Raw genomic sequence first — 20571 nt, 5'->3', positions numbered from 1 at the left:
ATATATATATATATATATATATATATATATATATAAATAAAAAGCAGGTTAAGATAATGTCTAAGCATCAGTCAGTCATTCCCTCACCATTGTTTTGTGCATAATATGGATAAACATTCATTAAACTGAGTGTCTATTTTAGAGCAGGGCTGTCCAAACTCGTTCCTGGAGGCCGGTGTCCTGCAGAGTTTAGCTCCAGCTTGCCTCAACACACCTGCATGGAAGTTTCTAGTATGCCTAGTAAGAGCTTGATTAGCTGCTTCAGGTGTGTTTGATTAGGGTTGGAGCTCAACTCTGCAGGACACCGGCCCTCCAGGAACGAGTTTGGACACCCGTGCATCAAACCAATAACAATCTTCCTTCAGACTTCATAATCTCACCTGTGACTGTGATCTGCTGCTTCAGGAGACAGAGTTCCAGCACCTTCACTCTCTCTGTTCTTCTGTTGAAATCAGCTGCAAACCTCCATCGATCTGCTGAGACCATAACTCTCTGCTGAAGACACCTCTCACACGAAGTGAACTGATCCACAAACCTTGAGTAGAATCCATCCTACGTTTGATCTGAGGTTATTTCTGAAATGCGCGTTCCTGTGATTCAGAGAATGAACGCGCGCACAGAACACGTGTACGCTTCTCTTCCAGGTGAGAAATCTGTAGATCACAAATGATTTTGAAATTGTGCACAGCTGAATGTTTCAGATCTCCACCTTCAGTTGTAATAATTAATGTCATTAACATATAATAGAGCACCAGTCAGTGTCCAAATCCTTCACTTCAGAATACAGAGACGCAAAATTACTTACATTTCCAAATAACTACAGTAAAAGTGTGTTAGACCCTGATGTGGTGCTGGGCACTCTTCCACGTCTTCTCCAAAGAGCATTAAATATACTTCTGAACAGTAGTGTGGATTGTCCCGCAAAATTGGACTACTTTTATACTGATGCTGGGGAGGGGGGGTTATTTAATGTTTTTTTTTTTAGTCCATAGGTTGAAGCCACAGACTGCAAAACATGATAATAATAAAATAAATGAATAAAGGTTGAAGCGATAACACCCACTCCCTGAATGCGATTGGGCTGGTTTTGTAACGCAGACCTGGCAACCCTGTTTATGAATGAAGCTCTTTTCAGTTTTTTTTTTCTCTCTCTCTCTCTCTCTCTCTCTCTCTCTCTCACACTCACACACACACACACACGAGTGAAAAGGCAGATGATCTGATGAACAAGGTTCGTTACCTCTATGCTGATCCAGGTTTATGTTCTGTAGTGTTATGTTTGTTTATGGGAGGAATGCATTGCATGTGGTTAAGGTTTCTCTCTTTTTCTTGTAGCCTAGTGTTGCTTGCATGTGAACAGCATACACTGATAATGATGTTTGTGACGGGTGTGATAGCGACACCCAGTGCTCAGATTACACATTTCATGCCCTTTAAGTAATAAGCCAAATAATTTTTTACAACTATCTTGCAGAGTTTGGAAACCCCTGATTCAGACACATTCAAACACATTCAGACCAATCTTTGATCTCACTGATAACTCGATGTAAGAGATGGCAGGCCAGGGAATGTGGTGTGTTTACAGCATGTCTCTCTTTCATCCGTTCACACACTAGGTGATTCATGAATCAGCACCAGCAGCACATTATAGTATAAAACAATGATGAACTGACAGGTCAAAGACCACTTCTGTGTGTATGTGTGTAAAAGAAGCCCACGCATGTCGATCAATCATATTCTGCTGCTTTCAGACAATTGTTCCATTTCAAGAACAGAGATGATTTTCTCCTATGGACTTCAAAAATGGAGATGTCTGTTGTGCAGCAGTACAGAAATTGATTTATTTTTTTCTTTATATACTGATGGAGTTTAAAAGTTTTCAACAGAAAAGATTTACAGGAGATTAAGGGGGAAATAATTCCTTCGGTGTTTGATGTCGGTTGTGTTTCTCTTGTTTTCTGGCTGTCGGGCACTTCTGAAGAACTTGGCACCTCAGTCAATAATAATAATAATAATGCATATCCAGGAGATCAGATCCGTGTGAGCTGGTGCCACAGACTCGAGGGAAGAATACTCTCCACTTTCTCCATGATGAAGTTGAGCGGGGCGAACAGAGTGCTCAGGAACTGTGAGAAACCAGACAGAAACCAGTGAGATATCTGCAGTCTGAACAAGATATAAAATCACATTCAATAATATAATGAAAAGATTCACAAAAAACAAAACATTTTGGTACAAATTAGCAGTGCTGGGGGTAACATTACGAGTAACATGAGTAACTCTTCCCAAGTAACTAGTAAAGTAACATTACTTTTTGATTTAAAATGAAACATCTTTCAAGTAACTGCAGTCTCTGTGTTTGTGATGTATTGAGTGACAGCTCTGGTGTTGAGAGAAATCAGGAGTAAGTGCAGAGCGTTGTGTGTGAACATGATCTTACTGTAGTTCTAGACTAAATATCTACATGATCTTACTGTAGTTCTAGACTAAATATCTACATGATCTTACTGTAGTTCTAGACTAAATATCTACATGATCTTACTGTAGTTCCAGACTAAATATCAACATGATCTTACTGTAGTTCTAGACTAAATATCATCATGATCTTACTGTAGATCTAGACTAAATATCTACATGATCTTACTGTAGTTCTAGACTAAATATCTACATGATCTTACTGTAGTTCTAGACTAAATATCATCATGATCTTACTGTAGTTCTAGACTAAATATCTACATGATCTTACTGTAGTTCTAGACTAAATATCTACATGATCTTACTGTAGTTCTAGACTAAATATCTACATGATCTTACTGTAGATCTAGACTAAATATCATCATGATCTTACTGTAGTTCTAGACTAAATATCTACATGATCTTACTGTAGTTCTAGACTAAATACCAACATGATCTTACTGTAGTTCTAGACTAAATATCTACATGATCTTACTGTAGTTCTAGACTAAATATCTACATGATCTTACTGTAGTTCTAGACTAAATATCAACATGATCTTACTGTAGTTCTAGACTATCTACATGATCTTACTGTAGTTCTAGACTATCTACATGATCTTACTGTAGTTCTAGACTAAATACCAACATGATCTTACTGTAGTTCTAGACTAAATATCTACATGATCTTACTGTAGTTCTAGACTAAATATCTACATGATCTTACTGTAGATCTAGACTAAATATCTACATGATCTTACTGTAGTTCTAGACTAAATATCTACATGATCTTACTGTAGTTCTAGACTAAATACCAACATGATCTTACTGTAGTTCTAGACTAAATATCTACATGATCTTACTGTAGTTCTAGACTAAATATCTACATGATCTTACTGTAGTTCTAGACTAAATATCTACATGATCTTACTGTAGTTCTAGACTAAATACCAACATGATCTTACTGTAGTTCTAGACTAAATATCTACATGATCTTACTGTAGTTCTAGACTAAATATCTACATGATCTTACTGTAGTTCTAGACTAAATACCAACATGATCTTACTGTAGTTCTAGACTAAATATCTACATGATCTTACTGTAGTTCTAGACTAAATATCTACATGATCTTACTGTAGTTCTAGACTAAATATCTACATGATCTTACTGTAGATCTAGACTAAATATCAACATGATCTTACTGTAGTTCTAGACTAAATATCTACATGATCTTACTGTAGTTCTAGACTAAATATCTACATGATCTTACTGTAGATCTAGACTAAATATCTACATGATCTTACTGTAGTTCTAGACTAAATATCATCATGATCTTACTGTAGATCTAGACTAAATATCTACATGATCTTACTGTAGATCTAGACTAAATATCATCATGATCTTACTGTAGTTCTAGACTAAATATCATCCTGTATTTACTCATCTCACCTGCACTAAAACACATTCAGTGTTCCTCAAAATCAATAAAAGAGTCAAATACAAACTCAGAATATTATACAAACCTGCAATAATTAAATATGTGAAATAACATAAATATCCTGAAAGTGTTTAATCCCATTTTATTAACCAATGTCTTTGCTGCTGACCTGCGATGATCCAATGCAACCATAATAATGAGCAAAAGTGACTTAAGATAAACCTTAACATTTTTTTTTTTTCCTTTAATGTTGAACTTTCTTCTCTTGCATCCTATTCTTCATGTGATCCAGAACGGCAGCATAGCTCAAAGGTTTGTTTGAGCGGCGCCCTCGACTGTACAGATGTGAATTTGCCAAAAATAGTAACGTATATAATAACATTTTTATATAAAAAACCCCCAAAACAAGCAAGCCCAGCCCAGATGAAAGTAACGCAAAAGTAACGTAACGCATTACTTTCCATAAAAAGTAACTAAGAACACAATTAGTCACTTTTTTAGGGAGTAAAGCAATATTGTAATTAATGATTTTTTGGTGAAGAACAACATTTCGGATACATTTCAGTCAGGGTTTAGAGCCGGCCATAGTACAGAGTCAGCTCTTTTGAGAGTTACTAATGATATTCTACGTGGTGCTGATTCTGGAAGTTGTGTTGTTCGGTTACTTTTAGATCTTACAGCATTTGACACAGTTGACCATAAGATACTCATTGACTGGCTTCGAGACCATGTTAGCATTCAGTGTTTAGCCTTAGAATGGTTTTCCTCTAACTTAAAACATAGGACTTTTTCAGTCAGTCTAGGGAATTGCTCTTTATCTGTTGCCCCTGTCACGTGTGGGGTTCCTCAGGGTTCAATCCTGGGACCGGTTTAGTTTTCCCTTTATATGCTCCCTCTAGGATCAATTTTTGAAAAACATGGCATTCATTATCATTTGTATGCTGATGACTCACAAATTTATTTGCCATTGAAATGCAAGGATCATTTATCCATGTATCTGTATCTGTATGATTGTTTGGCTGAGGTTAATTGTTGGTTAGCTAACAATTTTCTCCAACTGAATGATAAGTGTGAGTTTATTTTATTTGGTAAAAAGGGATGTGTGGAGGATGCCACTGACTGCCTGGAAAAAATATTTTTAGACTGAAAAATCTGTCATTTTTGACTCTGAGCTCAAATTTGATCGTTAAATTAATGCCGTAGTTAAACAGTTTTTTCCATCTTAGATCTATATCTAAGTTGAAGTCTATCCTTTCCTTTGAGGATTTGGAGAAAGTTGTGCATGCTTTTGTGTCATCTCGTTTGTATTATTGCAATGCATTGTATCTGGGTGTGAGTCAGGCCTCTCTCTCTCGCCTACAGCTTGTTCAGAATTCTGCTGCTAGGCTTTTAACGGGAACCAAGAAGAGAGAGCATATTGCTCCTGTGCTTATCAAATTACACTGGCTTCCTGTACAATACAGGATTCATTATAAAGTGCTATTATGTGTTTTTAAAGCTTTGCATGGTTTAGCACCAGGGTATATTTTTGATTTAATCAGTTTGCATCAATCCAATAGGTCTTTACGTTCTAATGATCAATTGCATCTGATGGTCCCTCGATCTCGTTCAAAATGCAAAGGAGATCGGGCCTTTTCTGTTGCTGCTCCAAGGCTTTGGAATGACCTTCCTCTGTCTGTAAAATCTTCTCTTACACTTCCTGTATTTCAGAGTGTGCTTAAAACTTTGTTTTCATTAGCATTTGAAAATGTTTTGTCATTTGTTCTTTGTTGTTGTTATGGTATATGTTTATGATGTTTTATGCTTGTTTTTATTCTTATATTTTTTAGTCTTCCTGTACAGCACTTTTGTTTCCACATCGTGGTCTTGAAAGAGCTTTATAAATAAAGTTGAAGTAATGCATTACTTTTAAAAGTAACTTGCACACACTGCAAATGAGGAATTGGAAGTGATTGACCTTCAGCAAGCAGAAACATGCAGTGATCTAACACAAATCCATTCAGAGGTTCAGACTACAATACAGATCAAACAGTGAAGAGAAAAACTGTCTTAAGGAGAGATCCAGAGAATTCGGTCAAGAACTCGAGACTTTAGCTGCTTTGTTCAAGTATTATTGATTTCTTCTGATTATTTTTAATCTGGCCATCTGTGCATTTTATAGCCAATTCATTTCTGAAAAACAGTTTTGCAGTTAAACAAAATAGGAGGCAATTTTTTTTTCTTCAAATCCAGCTGATTATATTTCAGCAGAAATTAGATATTAATCTCTATGAAAACATAAGGAAAGTAGTTAAATATTGGTCCAGTAACACAATGGTAGAGATGAACTTAAGTCATATTTTCACTATGTGAAGAATTAACATTTCAAATACAAATACTAGCATGATGAGTTATCTTTAAAAACCGTCATGTTTGGCCAAACCCTGTGTAACCGTGTCATTCAAACCTTTCTTCATCAGAGCTGATGATACTGAATAGATGCTGATGAAAATGATGGTGGTGTGTTTGTCTGGAGTACTGAAGTGTGTGACACTCACGGCTTTAGCAAACACTCCCATGAGCTCTGGGAACTGATGCGTGAGGAGCGCCAGCATGGCTGTGAAGGAGCAGAGACCCGCTGTGAACAGGATGAAGAACGGCAGCTCCTTCTTAGGATACACTGACACCTCGTGGAACACTGCTTACACACACACACACACACACACACACACACACACACACACAGAGAGAGAGAGAATCAGGGTTAACTACTACTGCATATCAAGAATACTGAGATGAAGAAATAAACGCTCCTCAGAAGATGTGAGATGTTTTGGAGGCTTGTGAAGATCAAAAGATCCTGATGATCAGATTTGAGACGCTCTGATTTATCTAGAAAATGATTGATGGAGAATCAAGTAAAGCTGAGCTGCTTCAGTCTAGTAAGAGTTCATCTGGAGATATGACTGCAGTTATTCTGACCTTTACTTGAGGAATATCAGTGAGATTTGACACTGAAGCAGCCGCTGAACGCTTGTAAAACTGTACTAAAAGGCCTAATATACTACACTGAAAGACACTGATAACTGACATGCAGGAAAATCTCTTACTTGGTAGCAGTTCTCTGTCCGCCGTCTCTGTACAGACTGGATATGGATAGAACAGGTGGCCTTTCTCCAGAGGATATGGAATCATTCTGAAAGCTGAAACATCAGGCCATCAACAATCAGCTTCCAACACAAAGAATGAGCTGAAAAATGCATTTCTATTGATTTTCACTTGAACACTTTGACAACTTTTATATTGAAAAAATAAGTTTGATTCTTAAAAGTCATAAGAAATAAAGGCATTTATTCATGATGACTACCACAGCGAAGGCGACGCACAGTAATTATACAAAAAGGAAGAGGGTTTTAGTGTGGATTTGGCAGCTACTGCATCTATGGCAAAAAGTAGTTTTATTTTTTTCTTTCATTTGTGTCACCTAATGGAGTTTGGGTTTATTGTGAGCTTCGGTTTGATTAGCTGTGGCCTTAAAGTCAGGTAACTTCCAGTAATATCCTCTATTTACCTGCACTGACACATCACAGGAGAACAAAACCTGATCTGAATAATGACTCAAACTCAATTTCAGCTCTACAGAGGAGAATAATTTCAGAACTGATGAATTCCACAACATTAACACCGTTTTTTCCCTTTTATCACTGTGAAGCTGCTTAGAAACTTTCTGTATCATATAAAGCGCTACAGATATAAAGATGACTTGACCACACCAAATTGTTATAAACAAACCTTACAGATTTCCATATCATTGCATTATGAATTAATAACCCTAACTAGTAACTATATCCAATTTTATCCACATGCATACCGTACTCACCTAAAGTGAGTCACACAGCAAATCTCGACTGCCAGATCGTTTATATGATCTCCATATGTAAACTATACTATTATCCAGCTCTGAAGAGATCAGTGTGGACATTATAACATCATGACTATCTGTAACGCTGCTTGTGTGAAGAGCTACACAAATAAACTGGCCTGATGTTCTCTGGATGTGATCCGAGTCGAGCCAAAAGACAAATCATAATGTGACCATGGTACACAAAACCAGTCATACGGTACATTTGTTGAAATTGAGATTTATACATCTTCTAAAAAAGCTGAATGGTTTGTTAGGATAGAAAAATATTGAACTATAGGACAATATTTGTCTGAGATACAACTATTAGAAAATCTGGAATCTGAGGGAGCAAAAAAATCTAAATATTGAGAAAATCACCTTTAAAGTTGTTCAAATGAAGTTCTTAGCAATGCATATTACTAATCAAAAATTAAGTTTTGATATATTTACAGTAGGAAATTTACTAAATATCTTCATGGAACATGATCTTAATATCCTAATGATTTTTGTCATAAAAGAGAAATGTATAATTTTGATCCATACAATGTATTGTTGTCTATTGCTACAGATATACCTGTGCTACTCATGACTGCTTTTGTGCTGCAGGGACACATTTGGTCATAACACAGTATGGACAGAAAGTGCATTACTGTGCATTGCCCTTCTCGTGGCAGAACGATCAATCAGACAGAAGTCTGGCGTCTGTGATGTTTTTCCGAACGGTGTTAAAGCTGATGGACTGGTGTGTCTCAGGGTCACTCACTTCCCTCCCAGGTGCAGTGAAGCAGGTTGAGCGCGCCCTCCACACGCTTCCAGTGCTGCAGGTGGAAGAAGGTGTAGGCGATGGCCTCGCTGTCGCCGCGCTTCAGGATGTGCTCCGGTGGCAGTATCAGACTCTTCATCTCTAAGAGGTACTGCGGAGAGAATGAGAGGCAGGTTACGGGTGAGGATGAGGATGAGGAGGATGAGGATGAGGAGGCGGCGGCTCACTTTCGGTACGTGTGGGTTGAACTCCACCGCTCTGTGTATGGCTTCTACTGCATTCATTTCTGCTGTGCTCAAACCCCTGCGTGACGCCGCCTCTGGAGAGAACCTGCAGACAGAACCGATGCAGAAACACTTCACAGAAGCACTGATTAGAGCCGTAACGCTACACAAACATGACGGTTCGGTGTGTTTCAGTATAACAGGGGGAAAAACTACACAGAAAATTGCTTTTTTTTAATTTAACAATGGTTTACTGAACAAATTGCTCCAGTCTGTTAAATCCTTTAAATGCACGGCTAGCTGTTGATTATCTCTTACATATTTTGCGAAATGCTCTTCTCTAGACTTCATTTCTCTAGTGAACTAACGAGCTGTGGACACTGATGACTTGCCTGAGGTAAATGATAATTGCTATGTGACATTTGTTTTATTGACGTCTTTCCATGGTTGAAACGCTGATTGAGTGATTACACGAGGCATGAGATGTTCATTCATGTTTATTTCACGTTAGAACTAGTAGTAAAGAGGAAGCGATGCTCGCGCTGCCGCTTGAACTGAGGTGTTATGCAGCGTTCTGTGGAGCCACATCAAAATGTTCGAATACATGTACCGTTACACCTCTAGTACTAATGTGTTGAGAAACTCAGGACTCATTCTGTCTAGAACAACAGTGATGCAGAATCTCTATCCAGTTAGAGGTGAACCGGCTCTTTAAGCACAGTTGTCTCTGTATATGTGCGCTGTTGCATCAGATGTTTCTGCTCAATGACAAATAACTACAGCAGAAAGATGGGTTACATTTTAATTTAATAGTCCACTTTAGTCATTCAACTAACCATAAGTAGGGGAAGTGTGGGGAAGTCGTGGCCTAATGGTTAGAGAGTCGGACTCGTAATCGAAAGGTTGCGGGTTCGAGTCCCCGGCCGGCAGGGATTGTAGGTGGGGGGAGTGAATGTACAGCGCTCTCTCCACCCTCAATACCACGACTGAGGTGCCCTTGAGCAAGGCACCGAACCCCCAATTGCTCCCCGGGCGCCGCAGCATGGCTGCCCACTGCTCCGGGTGTGTGTTCACGGTGTGTGTGTGTGTGCATTTGTTCACTACTCACTGCTGTGTGTGTGCACTTGGATGGGTTAAACGCAGAGCACCAATTTCGAGTATGGGTCACCATACTTGACAATACGTCACGACTTTAGAAAGTAACTTTCCAATTATGTGTCGACTCATTTGCTGCTGTAACGTGAAAGTAACCTTACATATAGCATTATTTTCTCTTTTTTTTTGCAATTGAAATAACATTTTCCATCAGCACATGTATTAATATAGTGAATGTGTTGATGGAGACTCACTTATCAGACACGGCCCTGGCCTTCAGCAGCGCCGCTGTGTAGCAGATGGTTGCAGACTTTGGCAAACTGATGTCTGTGGACGAGAACAAACTGTTTATCATCAGGACTCACACAGGAGATAATATCACATAACTGTATATTATATAGCAAAAGTGTGTGATGATAGGAACAAGTCCTGTAAACACAAAAGTAAAAGATATGTTTGTAAATATCAGAAAAGTAAAAGATATCTGCATGAGTAAGATATTCATATCGGATGCTGTGCTGCCGGAGGAAGAGAAACTGAATTTCTGGTGTGTGTGAACACATACATGACTGAATACATATCAGAAAATGGATATTAAGAATTCTTTCCCATGACATATTAATAAGTTCCTATATTTTACTTCAGTGTAGAGCCCTGTGCGGGACGGTTTCTCTAATCTCTGACTCCTGCTGCTCGTGTCGGATGCAGGGTTGCCAAGTCTGTGTTTTTTCCACAGAACTGGGCTACTTTTAAAGCACTCTTCCTCCGTGGGTTAAAGGTTTGAAATATTACATAAATTACATTTGACTGAAATGCTTGTATTGACAAGTTTTACATTCTACCTGTGATAAAACTGCACTAGATGTTAAGTTTTGTGAAGGAGGGCCACAGGTAGGAAACTTTGGAGCTGTGTTTATGATCGATGTGCATAACAGTGACTGTAAAATATGTATTTTAGGTATGACATATTGAGTTTTAACATTCGGGATATGGTCATTGCGCTACTGGTTTTGTCATGCAGAACTGGCAACCCTGGCGGTACGGAGCAGAGCAGATGCCTTCAGTTTAGTGTAGCATATGTTTTCCAACTGAACTAAATTATTTTTATTTCTCTAAAAGCAAAACAACAGTGGGGTTGGGGGTGAATGATCAATCACTGTGACACACAGACTACTGCAGAAAGCCTAGTGTTTATGGGACTCCAGCATTCTGGTTATGAGCCAAATCACAGGACGACCGAGATCCCAGCGCAGCCGTCTAGTTCAGAGCTGGCAGTACTTTGGCTCTGTTGTTTGTTAATGTGACCGGAGTGCTTTCCTAGCTGCCGGTTTAGAGCAGCAGCTCGTTGTTATGAGTGAATGAACTACATCAGAACTGCATCCTAAAATCCAGTCGGGCTTTACTGTACAACACTCTTTACAGCAACAGAGGAACCAAGATTATTATAGTTCTGCATTTTTAAATTCATTTTATTTTAATATCGTTTTCAAATTTGTAATAAAATTTACTTTTTATAAATTTCATTAATAATTTTGTTAGTTTTATTTTGTGAACACATTTCTATTTAGTTTTTATATAGTTTAGTTTCAGTTTTAGTAATTAAACTTGAGCAGATTTAACAGATCACTTCCAAAGAAAGACTTCTTTTAATCTTAGTGACGCAAACTTCTAGCGACACAAAATTAAAGCATGCTGAGATTGAGATGTAAAAGTATACAAATATACACCAAAATGAAGCAGCCATGCCTTTTTACTCCATAAATCTACACAAGTTGAGCTTACATTATCATATTGTGTGTGTGTGTGTGAGCGCGTGTGTGTGAGCGCGTGTGAGTGTGAGCGTGTGTGTGTGAGAGAGTGTGTGTGTGTGTGTGAGAGAGTGTGTGTGTGTGTGAGAGAGTGTGTGGACACATCTGTAGTGCTCGTACCGTCATACTTGGCCAGTACGGCCTGGACGTCGGCGTAGTTCTGCAGCTCCAGAAGAGACTCCAGCAGGTTCTCGTGGATGTTGAACATGCTGAGCAGAGGAAACTCCTTCATTAACTGCAGGAAACACAACAACAGCTCACATTCTCCAGCTCTGGAAACTTCTGCGGCTCGTTAACGAGGTGTGTAAGAGATGATCTACACACAACAGCGTTTTACATGTACAACATGTGTGGTTTCTTTGATGACAGGCCACTGAATTATTGAAAGATAATGCACATGCTTTCAATCATAACAGCATCATCACCTCAAATGTGCACAATTTTCAATAATTCAACGGCCTGATCAGCAGAATAACAGCAGAGTTGCTCATGCTTCAGTATCTATGAGTACATTTACATTAATGCATTTATCAGACGCTTTTATCCAAAGCCACTTACAGTGCATCAGGCTATAAATTGCTGTTTTTTTTTAGAGCACGAGCAGTTTGCTGATTGCATTACTAATAAAGATGAGGCTTTGTTTCTTCTGTGTGTGTGAGGAGTCAAAGGTCACTCACGTCTCGCATCATCTTGACAGCTTCTCGTGTGCGGCCGAGCTTTCTGGAGCACATGGCGAGTCTTCTCTTGATGTAGACTAACACGTTTGTGTCTCTTCCTGTGAGACACACACACACACACATATACACACCTTACAGCAAACTTTTTAATTCCGTGTAACTTTGACTAGCTACTTCTGCTTTAACATTCAATCATTTACTGACACACTGCGCTACTCGTCACCGGAGAAAGACAAACTAAAGAGACGCTGGAGGATCAGCTGCATGCGTCACAGAAACTGATTCTGAGAACAGCACAGTAACTACACAACAGTGTGTATACAAATCAATGTTCAGACCAAAAGATCATTTCTATCTTTAAACATAAAATACTGGAAATATAATTATATAATGTCTTCTACAAATGCAAATGCTTCAGTATGAGTGAAAATGACTGACAACAGAGAAAACATATGAACTGACCTCTCTGTGACCCTACAAACATTCACTCAGAGCCTGTGACTGTGTGCGCATATATCAGTGATGTGTGTGTGTGTGTGTGTGTCAGTGGTGTGTGTGTGTGTGTCAGTGGTGTGTGTGTGTGTGTGTGTGTGTCAGTGATGTGTGTGTGTGTGTGTGTGTGTGTGTGTCAGTGGTGTGTGTGTGTGTGTGTGTGTGTCAGTGATGTGTGTGTGTGTGTGTGTATCAGTGGTGTGTGTGTATCAGTGATGTGTGTGTGTGTGTGTATCAGTGATGTGTGTGTATCAGTGATGTGTCAGTGATGTGTGTGTGTGTGTGTGTATCAGTGATGTGTGTGTGTGTGTGTGTGTGTATCAGTGGTGTGTGTGTGTGTGTATCAGTGATGTGTGTGTGTGTGTGTGTCAGTGATGTGTGTGTATCAGTGGTGTGTGTGTATCAGTGATGTGTGTGTGTGTGTGTATCAGTGATGTGTGTGTATCAGTGATGTGTCAGTGATGTGTGTGTGTGTGTGTGTGTGTGTATCAGTGATGTGTGTGTGTGTATCAGTGGTGTGTGTGTGTGTGTGTGTGTGTGTGTGTGTGTGTACTCACTGTGCTGGGCTTCATACTGTGCTCCGTGATGCTGCAGTTGTTGGCTGCGCCGGTAGCAGCTCTCTCCGACCTTCAGCGCCTGTTTGAAGAGTTTCTCTGCCTCCACGATCGTCGTGGCCTCTTCCTCGGCCAGGAGAATATATGCCGTCGCACAACTACAGCACACACAACAGATCCATCAGCAAACAAACGCTCCTGACCATTACACACACACACATTTACACCGACAGCACAGAGGACAACCACCAAGAACTAAACGTGCTGAGAGAACATTACAACAGCACGTACATATTTCACAAGCTACAGGAAATATCTGATGGAGTAATACGGGCAGATTCATCTCTCAGTGAATGAGTGAGCTCACGTCTGTCAGCACAGAAACACACTCACTCCTCCAGATCCAGAGCTTCATGAGCGGCCGTGATCCGAGCCTGAGGATTCCTCTCTCTCCAGGCCTTCTGCATTACTGTCAGAACACACACACACACACACACACAATCTTAGCCACAGGTCCTCAAACACTGGCACTGTGCTGAATGCTCTGGATGCTGATGGTAATGCTGTGCTCTTACTGGCGTCTGCAGGCCGCAGGTGATCAGAGTCACAGGTGAAGAAGGTCTGATGGTCTTGTGCCGACAGGTTCATGTCGTAGTATGTGAGCGGCTCTCTTCCTGTCACCCACGTGTATCTGCAGCAAACACATTCACATCAGCATCTCAATGCAGCTCACAAAGAAAGAAATCAGCCCTGATTCAAACAGACAGGTAAAGATATTCAGGCTTGTTTTTGCATCAAATGAAGCACTGAAGAGGCTCTGAGACATTCACTCACCGGTTATATTCAGCTCCTCTGAACAGATTGAGAGGATTTCGCCAAACCTTACACTCTATAAACACACACACACACGAAACATAAGCAAATACATATGGACTATATCTGAGTTTATCTAGTAAGTGATTGATTAACAGCTAACCACAGTGTGTTAAAGGGGTCATGACGTGAGAAATGACACTTGCCTGGATCTTTTGGCATATAAGAGGTGTTTGTACTATTAAAACATCCTGCAAGTTGCATAGCTTAAACGTCCTCATTATAAACAAAGCATTTATTTAATCGAGCTCAAAAAACGGCTCGTTTAGACCGAGGGTCAGAATGAGGGTTGAAAATAACAATTTACCCACATATTTATTTGTATTTCTGTGCCAAAACCTTTATTAACGTTATAAGTAAACCTCAAGGAACATATTAAAATAATAGAAAAGGCAACGGCTATTTGCGCTAAGTGTAAACAGCATATTTTCTTAACGATCTTAACGGACTTTCTGCTATTTATACTACTTCTTGCAAATAGTGGCAATTGTCTGGACCTCAGTATTGTCTTAATTTTAAAACAGTATGCAATAACAACTTATTGAGTCTAAATTTTAATTTTAATTCAAATTATTAAATGGATGCCACCTTATTGGGACAATAAAGCCTTCCCTACACCTACCCAATACTTCATTTTCAACTTTTTGATTATTTCCTTCATTTTCATTTAAAATAAATGCTTTTCTGATGTTATTTGAAATTTGAAAAGGGATAAAAAAAAAGTTTGCCAAAAGGCGGATTCAAATTCGGGTCGTTTGCGTCAAAATGAGTACGACAGGTTGAAGCATCTGCACCACTGAAGCTGACGACCGTCTTTAGTAATGTTGACTAGCCCCATCACACGCTGGCGGGCGGAGTTAGTGGAAACATCCTCTGCACACAAGCCGGGCTGTTGCACTTAGTGTTAATAGACACTCCGAATAGAAAATCCATGTCATGCGAGTTAAGGTTCTCTGATGTTCGTTGGGTCTGACCTGACACACTCTGCCGGCTGGACTCGGCGTCTCCGCTGCTGCTGCTGGAGCTGGTGGGCGAGCTGTTATCAACTCCACCTAACAGAGGACGCAGGTGACTGACCGACACCTGCTCGATGAAGGACGTGCCATACTTCCGGAAGTACCACCACTCAAAGATCTGCAGAGATCATCATCATCATCATCTTCATCACAGGTATAAAGGTCTGTCTGAACAATAACACTCAATAATACATGCAGCTGCTTCCTTCAATAACTAATTCAACTTCTGTGATGATTATAACTTGATAAATACATATTAATAAAACCCACAGAGATGCTTTTATTAACAGAATCCATTTGGTTATTAAATTGCAAGGAAAAGATTAAACTAAATTAATACAGATCCATAAAACAACCTCTAGAGACTCATTCAGATCCTTTATATTCCAGTGAAGTCACTTCATTCTGCAGCCCACATGAAAAATACTATAGTCATTTATAGTAAATACTAGTGTTTTGAGCCATACTATAGTAAAGTGTATTATACAGTATATATTATAGTATTTACAGCACTTTGTTAATGAATGCTACAGCATACTGTATTAAATATAGTGAACTGATAATACATACTGTAGTATACTTTAGCTTTTACTCCAGTAAACTGTAGTGTGTTGTAGTATAATATACCCTATAGTTGTAGAAAACGTAGTGCAGTGTTGGGTCCGTACTATAGTTGTTATATAACCACAGCAACTAATTACCACAAAACACATTACTTCAACAACTTTACTATAGTATGGTTCAAAAACACTAAAGTATTTACTATTAATGACTACAGTATTTGTTCATGTGGGAGTGAATGAAACTCACCAGTATGAGTCCAGAAATGAGGGATGAGGTGCCCGTCAGCGCCACGTAAAACTTAGGAGTCAAAGTGTTGAGGAACATGCTCACTGCAGAAAAAACAGACGAGTTCAGAGAGAACAAACATATCAGATCCACACTGACACCACAGAACCCGTGAGAGATGAGTTTAGCAGAGAAACAGCAGCGCGTGTGTGTGTGTGTGTGTGTGTGTTGCTGGAAGAACACTGAATCAGCCGCTGGATCGCTGTAAAACTGAGCCAGCACGACTACTGTACATCCAGAACATCTCTCATCTAACGCTCACCAAAGCCTGCTGAGGTCATTCACGTCTGAGGGGTGTCACAACATCACTTCCTGTTTCACAAATGCATATAAATACGACTAGCCAGAAAACAACATGAATATCATGTGAGGATATCAGCTGATCTGTCGACCACTTCCTGTCAGATGCATTCTGGGAAGACTTAAAAAAAAAGAGTCCTGAGACGAGCAAACATCACTGCACCTGTCGATCCGTCAGCTAATAATAATCATTTCAATTAAATCATTCATTTAGTTGTAGATCTGGGTAATTTGTGCTATAGATTATGCAGAATGCTGTTAAAATACAAACATTATGTAAAACAAATGAATGCTTACAGGTTAAAGTAGAAGTTAAAACCAGACTGAATATGAATTTGTATGAGGAGCATCTGTAATTATATTACATGTACATCACAAGTCCATTCACTGCTGCTGCTCTCATAACAATACTTGATGAACAATTGTAATCCTGCATTAAATGCATTTAAACGACATGTTTTATCTCATGGGTTTGGAAAGGCATGATGGGATGTTTATTCCTGTGTGAACTTTCCCTTTCAGTCAGTGAGAGCGACAGGTGATGACGTGATGGGTCTGAGAGTTTCTCTCCGCTGAACACACGGCGGCCGTCTGACCGCAGCTGCGCTTTCATTCAGCAGAGAGAGCCACTCCAGCACAGACACGCCATTCATCAGCCACTCACTCTCAGCCTGACCGGTCCAGCGGCCCACCACCCGTCACATCAGAACCACATGGGCTCAGGACACTTCATTTGTGAAAGAAATCAATACTTTTATTCCTCAAGGGTGCATTAAACTGATCAAAAGTGCCTGGAAAGACATTTATAAAGTTTTCTATTTCAAGTAAATGCTGTTCTTTTGAACTTTCTATTCATCTGTGAATCCTGAAAAATAAAATCTATCACAGTTTCCACAAAAATATTGAGCAGCACAACTGTGTTCAACATTGATAATAATAATAAATGTTTGTTGAGCAGTAAATCAGTATATTATTATGATTTCTGAAGATCATGTGACACTGAAGACTGCAGTAATGATGCTGAAAATACAGCTGCAGATCACAGAAATACATTACAGTTTAACACATATTCACACAGAAAACTGTTGTTTAAAATTGTAATAATATTGCACAATTCTTACTGTATTTTTGATCAAATAAATGCAGCCTTGGTGAGCAAAAGAAATCAAACAATTATGTGTGCTCAGAAACACACTGAACCATCTGTATTCTGTTCAACCTGTTTGTGTGTTTTCATCATACTGTACTAATATGACCCTGCAGCACAGAAGCAGTCATCAGTAACACAGGTATATCTGTATCAATAGCCAACAATACATTGTATGGATCAAAATTATACATTTCTCTTTTATGACAAAAATCATTAGGATATTAAGATCATGTTCCATGAAGATATTTAGTAATTTCCTACCGTAAATATATCAAAACTTCATTTTTGATTAGTAATATGCATTGCTAAGAACTTCATTTGAACAACTTTAAAGGAGATTTTCTCAATATTTAGATTTTTTTGCACCCTCAGATTCCAGATTTTCAAATAGTTGTATCTCAGACTAATATTGTCCTATCCTAACAAACCATACATCAATGGAAAGATTATTTATTCAGCTTTAGATGACGTAGAAATCTCAGTTTTGTGCTCCAGGGTCACATATCAAAAGTGCTCTTCTAAACAGACCCATGCTTTCATTCGGTGATGTTTACGAGGCTAATGCTCCGTTCATCACTAGAGTTAATTCTTTTTCTCAGTTCATCTTTAGGCAGAGCGGCAATTCAAACAGGTCTGACGCTAATTTACTTCTCTGCTAATGAATCGATCCAATCAACAAACAATCGAATCATTAAAAAACAGAAATCAGGAAATGATGCGCTGATCAGCATCAGCCTCACAAACACAGACGCATCTCCACAAGAGCGCTCGTGACATGCTGGTCCAGTGTGATGAATAACACACGCTTCAAACAAAACAGTCCTGGAGAATAACTGCAGAAGCACAGCCAGCGCTCAGGGACACAGGCCTCGAACTCAGCAAACGATGCTAACTGAGCAGCACGAGCGTTTATCAGACGAGACGAGGTGTGTGTGTGTGTGTGAGGTGAAGCAGATCCAGCACACACACACACAGCAGACGCACAGAGCACAATGCATGCAGGATAAAGAGAGCGGCGGTGGAGGATGGGCTACTTACATGAGGACTCGGTGCCAAACATGGCTGATCCAGGAGCTGTGATGGAGAAAGAGAGGGGAGCGGGAGGGGTGGGGTGAGCGGCTACACAGCAGGGGTCATCAACGCACAATGCAACCAACCGCGCCAGATGCTGCGCCGCCACAGCCGTCCTCCTGCTGCATTAAAGCTGTGGTCCTCACAGCCTCTCCAGCTCCAGCGCCGAGCCGAGCCGATCCGGAGCGCTGCAGACCAGGACGAGACAAAAGCTCAGCAAACACTCAGCCACGTCACGAGCCGAGAGACAACGAGCCAACCAACAAACCAACGGCCAGCGGCTGACAGACTGATGCTGATGATGGAGGAGGAGGAACGGACCAATCACAGCGCGCGCTCACACACACACACACACACACACACAGGAAGAGAGTAAATGGAATCCACACTGAAGCTGCAGAGACAAACATGAGTGACCCACTCCACCATCATTAACACCATTATAAAGACAACACAATCCCGTCCTCATTAATGAAGTCTAATTACTTCTGTCAAATCAGCCTTTCTGTGCTTAGATTTAAAGCAGTAATACATCCTCTAAAACTCAATCTAGGGTCAATAACTGATCAATACACTAGTGTTTATTGCTAATTCATGTCTCTTGTTCATAACACATTGACCAATATTTTTAATTCAATGTCAAATGTTACAAATGTTTCATTAGATTCAGAAACAAACATTAAACCAAATTAATGCTGTCAAAGTATCATTCTTTGTTTATTTGTGTCCATGATAAAGAAATTAAAACACATCACGTTCTTATGCTCCTCTTGGTTTTTTCCATCGATTTCATAAGATATATTTTAAATGCATAAATTATTCATTTACAAATACTGTTTTCATGGATTTCCACCACGTGATGTTTTCTTATTAACCTTGACTTGTCATAAAACGGTCTAATGATGACTCTAATCTGCCAGACAAACTAAAGATTTCATATATTAATAAGCAGTTTTGATATAGAAATAGTTATAAATGATGTCAAACTACAGTTGTATCACTCTGACATTTTAAATAAGTAAATAAAAACAACAGAAGAGGTGATGTGATGTGATGGAACAGCATTTGTGAAAGAATGACTGGATCAGGACGGTGTGATGAGCTCATGATGATGAAGAACTGCACATTTCTCTGTTTGACATCATCTGCACTGGAACACAACACACATCTCTATATAGTCCTGTACTCTTAACCCATTCTTCAGAAGCTGTTGATTTACAGAAGAAAGCAGGTCTGGATTGAAGAGGATTTTAATACAGCAGACGAAATGAAAACATCATGTCTTTAGTCTCTTCTGCTCAAATATGCCTCATTTCCCATGTATTCAGAAGAGCCAACTTTATGAGCTTTAAACTACAGCAGCTGGATAATAATAATAATAATAATAATAACGAGCTGTTTAATGTTACTGACACGTGTCGCCTTGTTATTCAGGAACGCGTTTGATCTGTTTGTTCCAGATACTTCTCTAACTTATTAATAACGTGTTTATAAACTACAGCAGGAGAAACACGCTTAATAACGCTCATAAGCACTTGATTAATCGCAGATATTCATGTTGATCACTTTACAAGCAGTTAGCATTGCTAACACAACAACAGCTCAAGTTCAAAAAGCGCGAAAGAGACTATATAATCACAATATAATGAGCTGCATCGCGTGATATTATATCTGTATTCGGAGATCCGTCGTGTTTGTGTTTTACCTGCAGTCTGAAGATGATCTCTCGATCAACGTGGCGCGACACTAAACAGCAGAAGAAGAAAGACACACAGCAGACATGACACAGACTCAGGTCACGCCCACTCACACAAAACCCCGCCTTCCGGCACACAGGCCCCGCCCACTGCCAACCATCGCTTTTCTGTTATAAATTAGTGTTTATATATTAATGTTTATATATTAGTGTTTATATAGTAGTGTT

At 39.4% G+C, this 20571-nt stretch overlaps 1 protein-coding gene across 9 annotated transcripts; it reads right to left on the bottom strand.

Annotated features, from left to right (window-relative positions):
* Positions 1–1723: 1723 nt before the first annotated feature.
* st7 (suppression of tumorigenicity 7) lies at positions 1724–20450 on the bottom strand. 9 transcript variants are annotated; one of them, XM_079446507.1, is made up of 16 exons: positions 20353–20450; positions 18615–18835; positions 16088–16170; positions 15236–15395; positions 14223–14277; positions 13964–14079; positions 13782–13857; positions 13392–13546; positions 12343–12440; positions 11786–11900; positions 10112–10184; positions 8766–8868; positions 8539–8689; positions 6982–7074; positions 6430–6572; positions 1724–2126 (listed from the first exon to the last, which is right to left on the bottom strand). In XM_079446507.1, exons 2-16 carry the CDS (start codon positions 18634–18636, stop codon positions 2031–2033), a joined length of 1539 nt encoding a protein of 512 aa, XP_079302633.1. In that variant the 5' UTR covers positions 18637–18835; positions 20353–20450; the 3' UTR covers positions 1724–2030. The 9 variants fall into 9 exon arrangements, with proteins under 9 accessions (XP_079302633.1, XP_079302634.1, XP_079302635.1 ...); XM_079446508.1 differs by having other exon boundaries at positions 18615–19041; positions 20353–20434; XM_079446509.1 differs by having other exon boundaries at positions 18615–18942; positions 20353–20402.
* Between the last annotated feature and the right edge of the window lie 121 nt (positions 20451–20571).

The sequence above is a fragment of the Barbus barbus genome, assembly GCF_936440315.1.
Source record: "Barbus barbus genome assembly, chromosome: 22".
NCBI lineage: Eukaryota > Metazoa > Chordata > Actinopteri > Cypriniformes > Cyprinidae > Barbus > Barbus barbus.
This window is presented reverse-complemented; position numbering and strand designations above follow the sequence as displayed.

Coding starts and splice junctions, on each gene's coding strand:
- st7 (XM_079446507.1), bottom strand. CDS start 18,636: ATGTTTGGCACCGAGTCCTCAT. Junction 11,901..12,342: donor CTGTCAAGATGATGCGAGAC/GTGAGTGACCTT, acceptor TGTTTCCTGCAG/TTAATGAAGGAGTTTCCTCT. Junction 8,869..10,111: donor GCCAGGGCCGTGTCTGATAA/GTGAGTCTCCAT, acceptor TTCTGTCTGCAG/GTTCTCTCCAGAGGCGGCGT.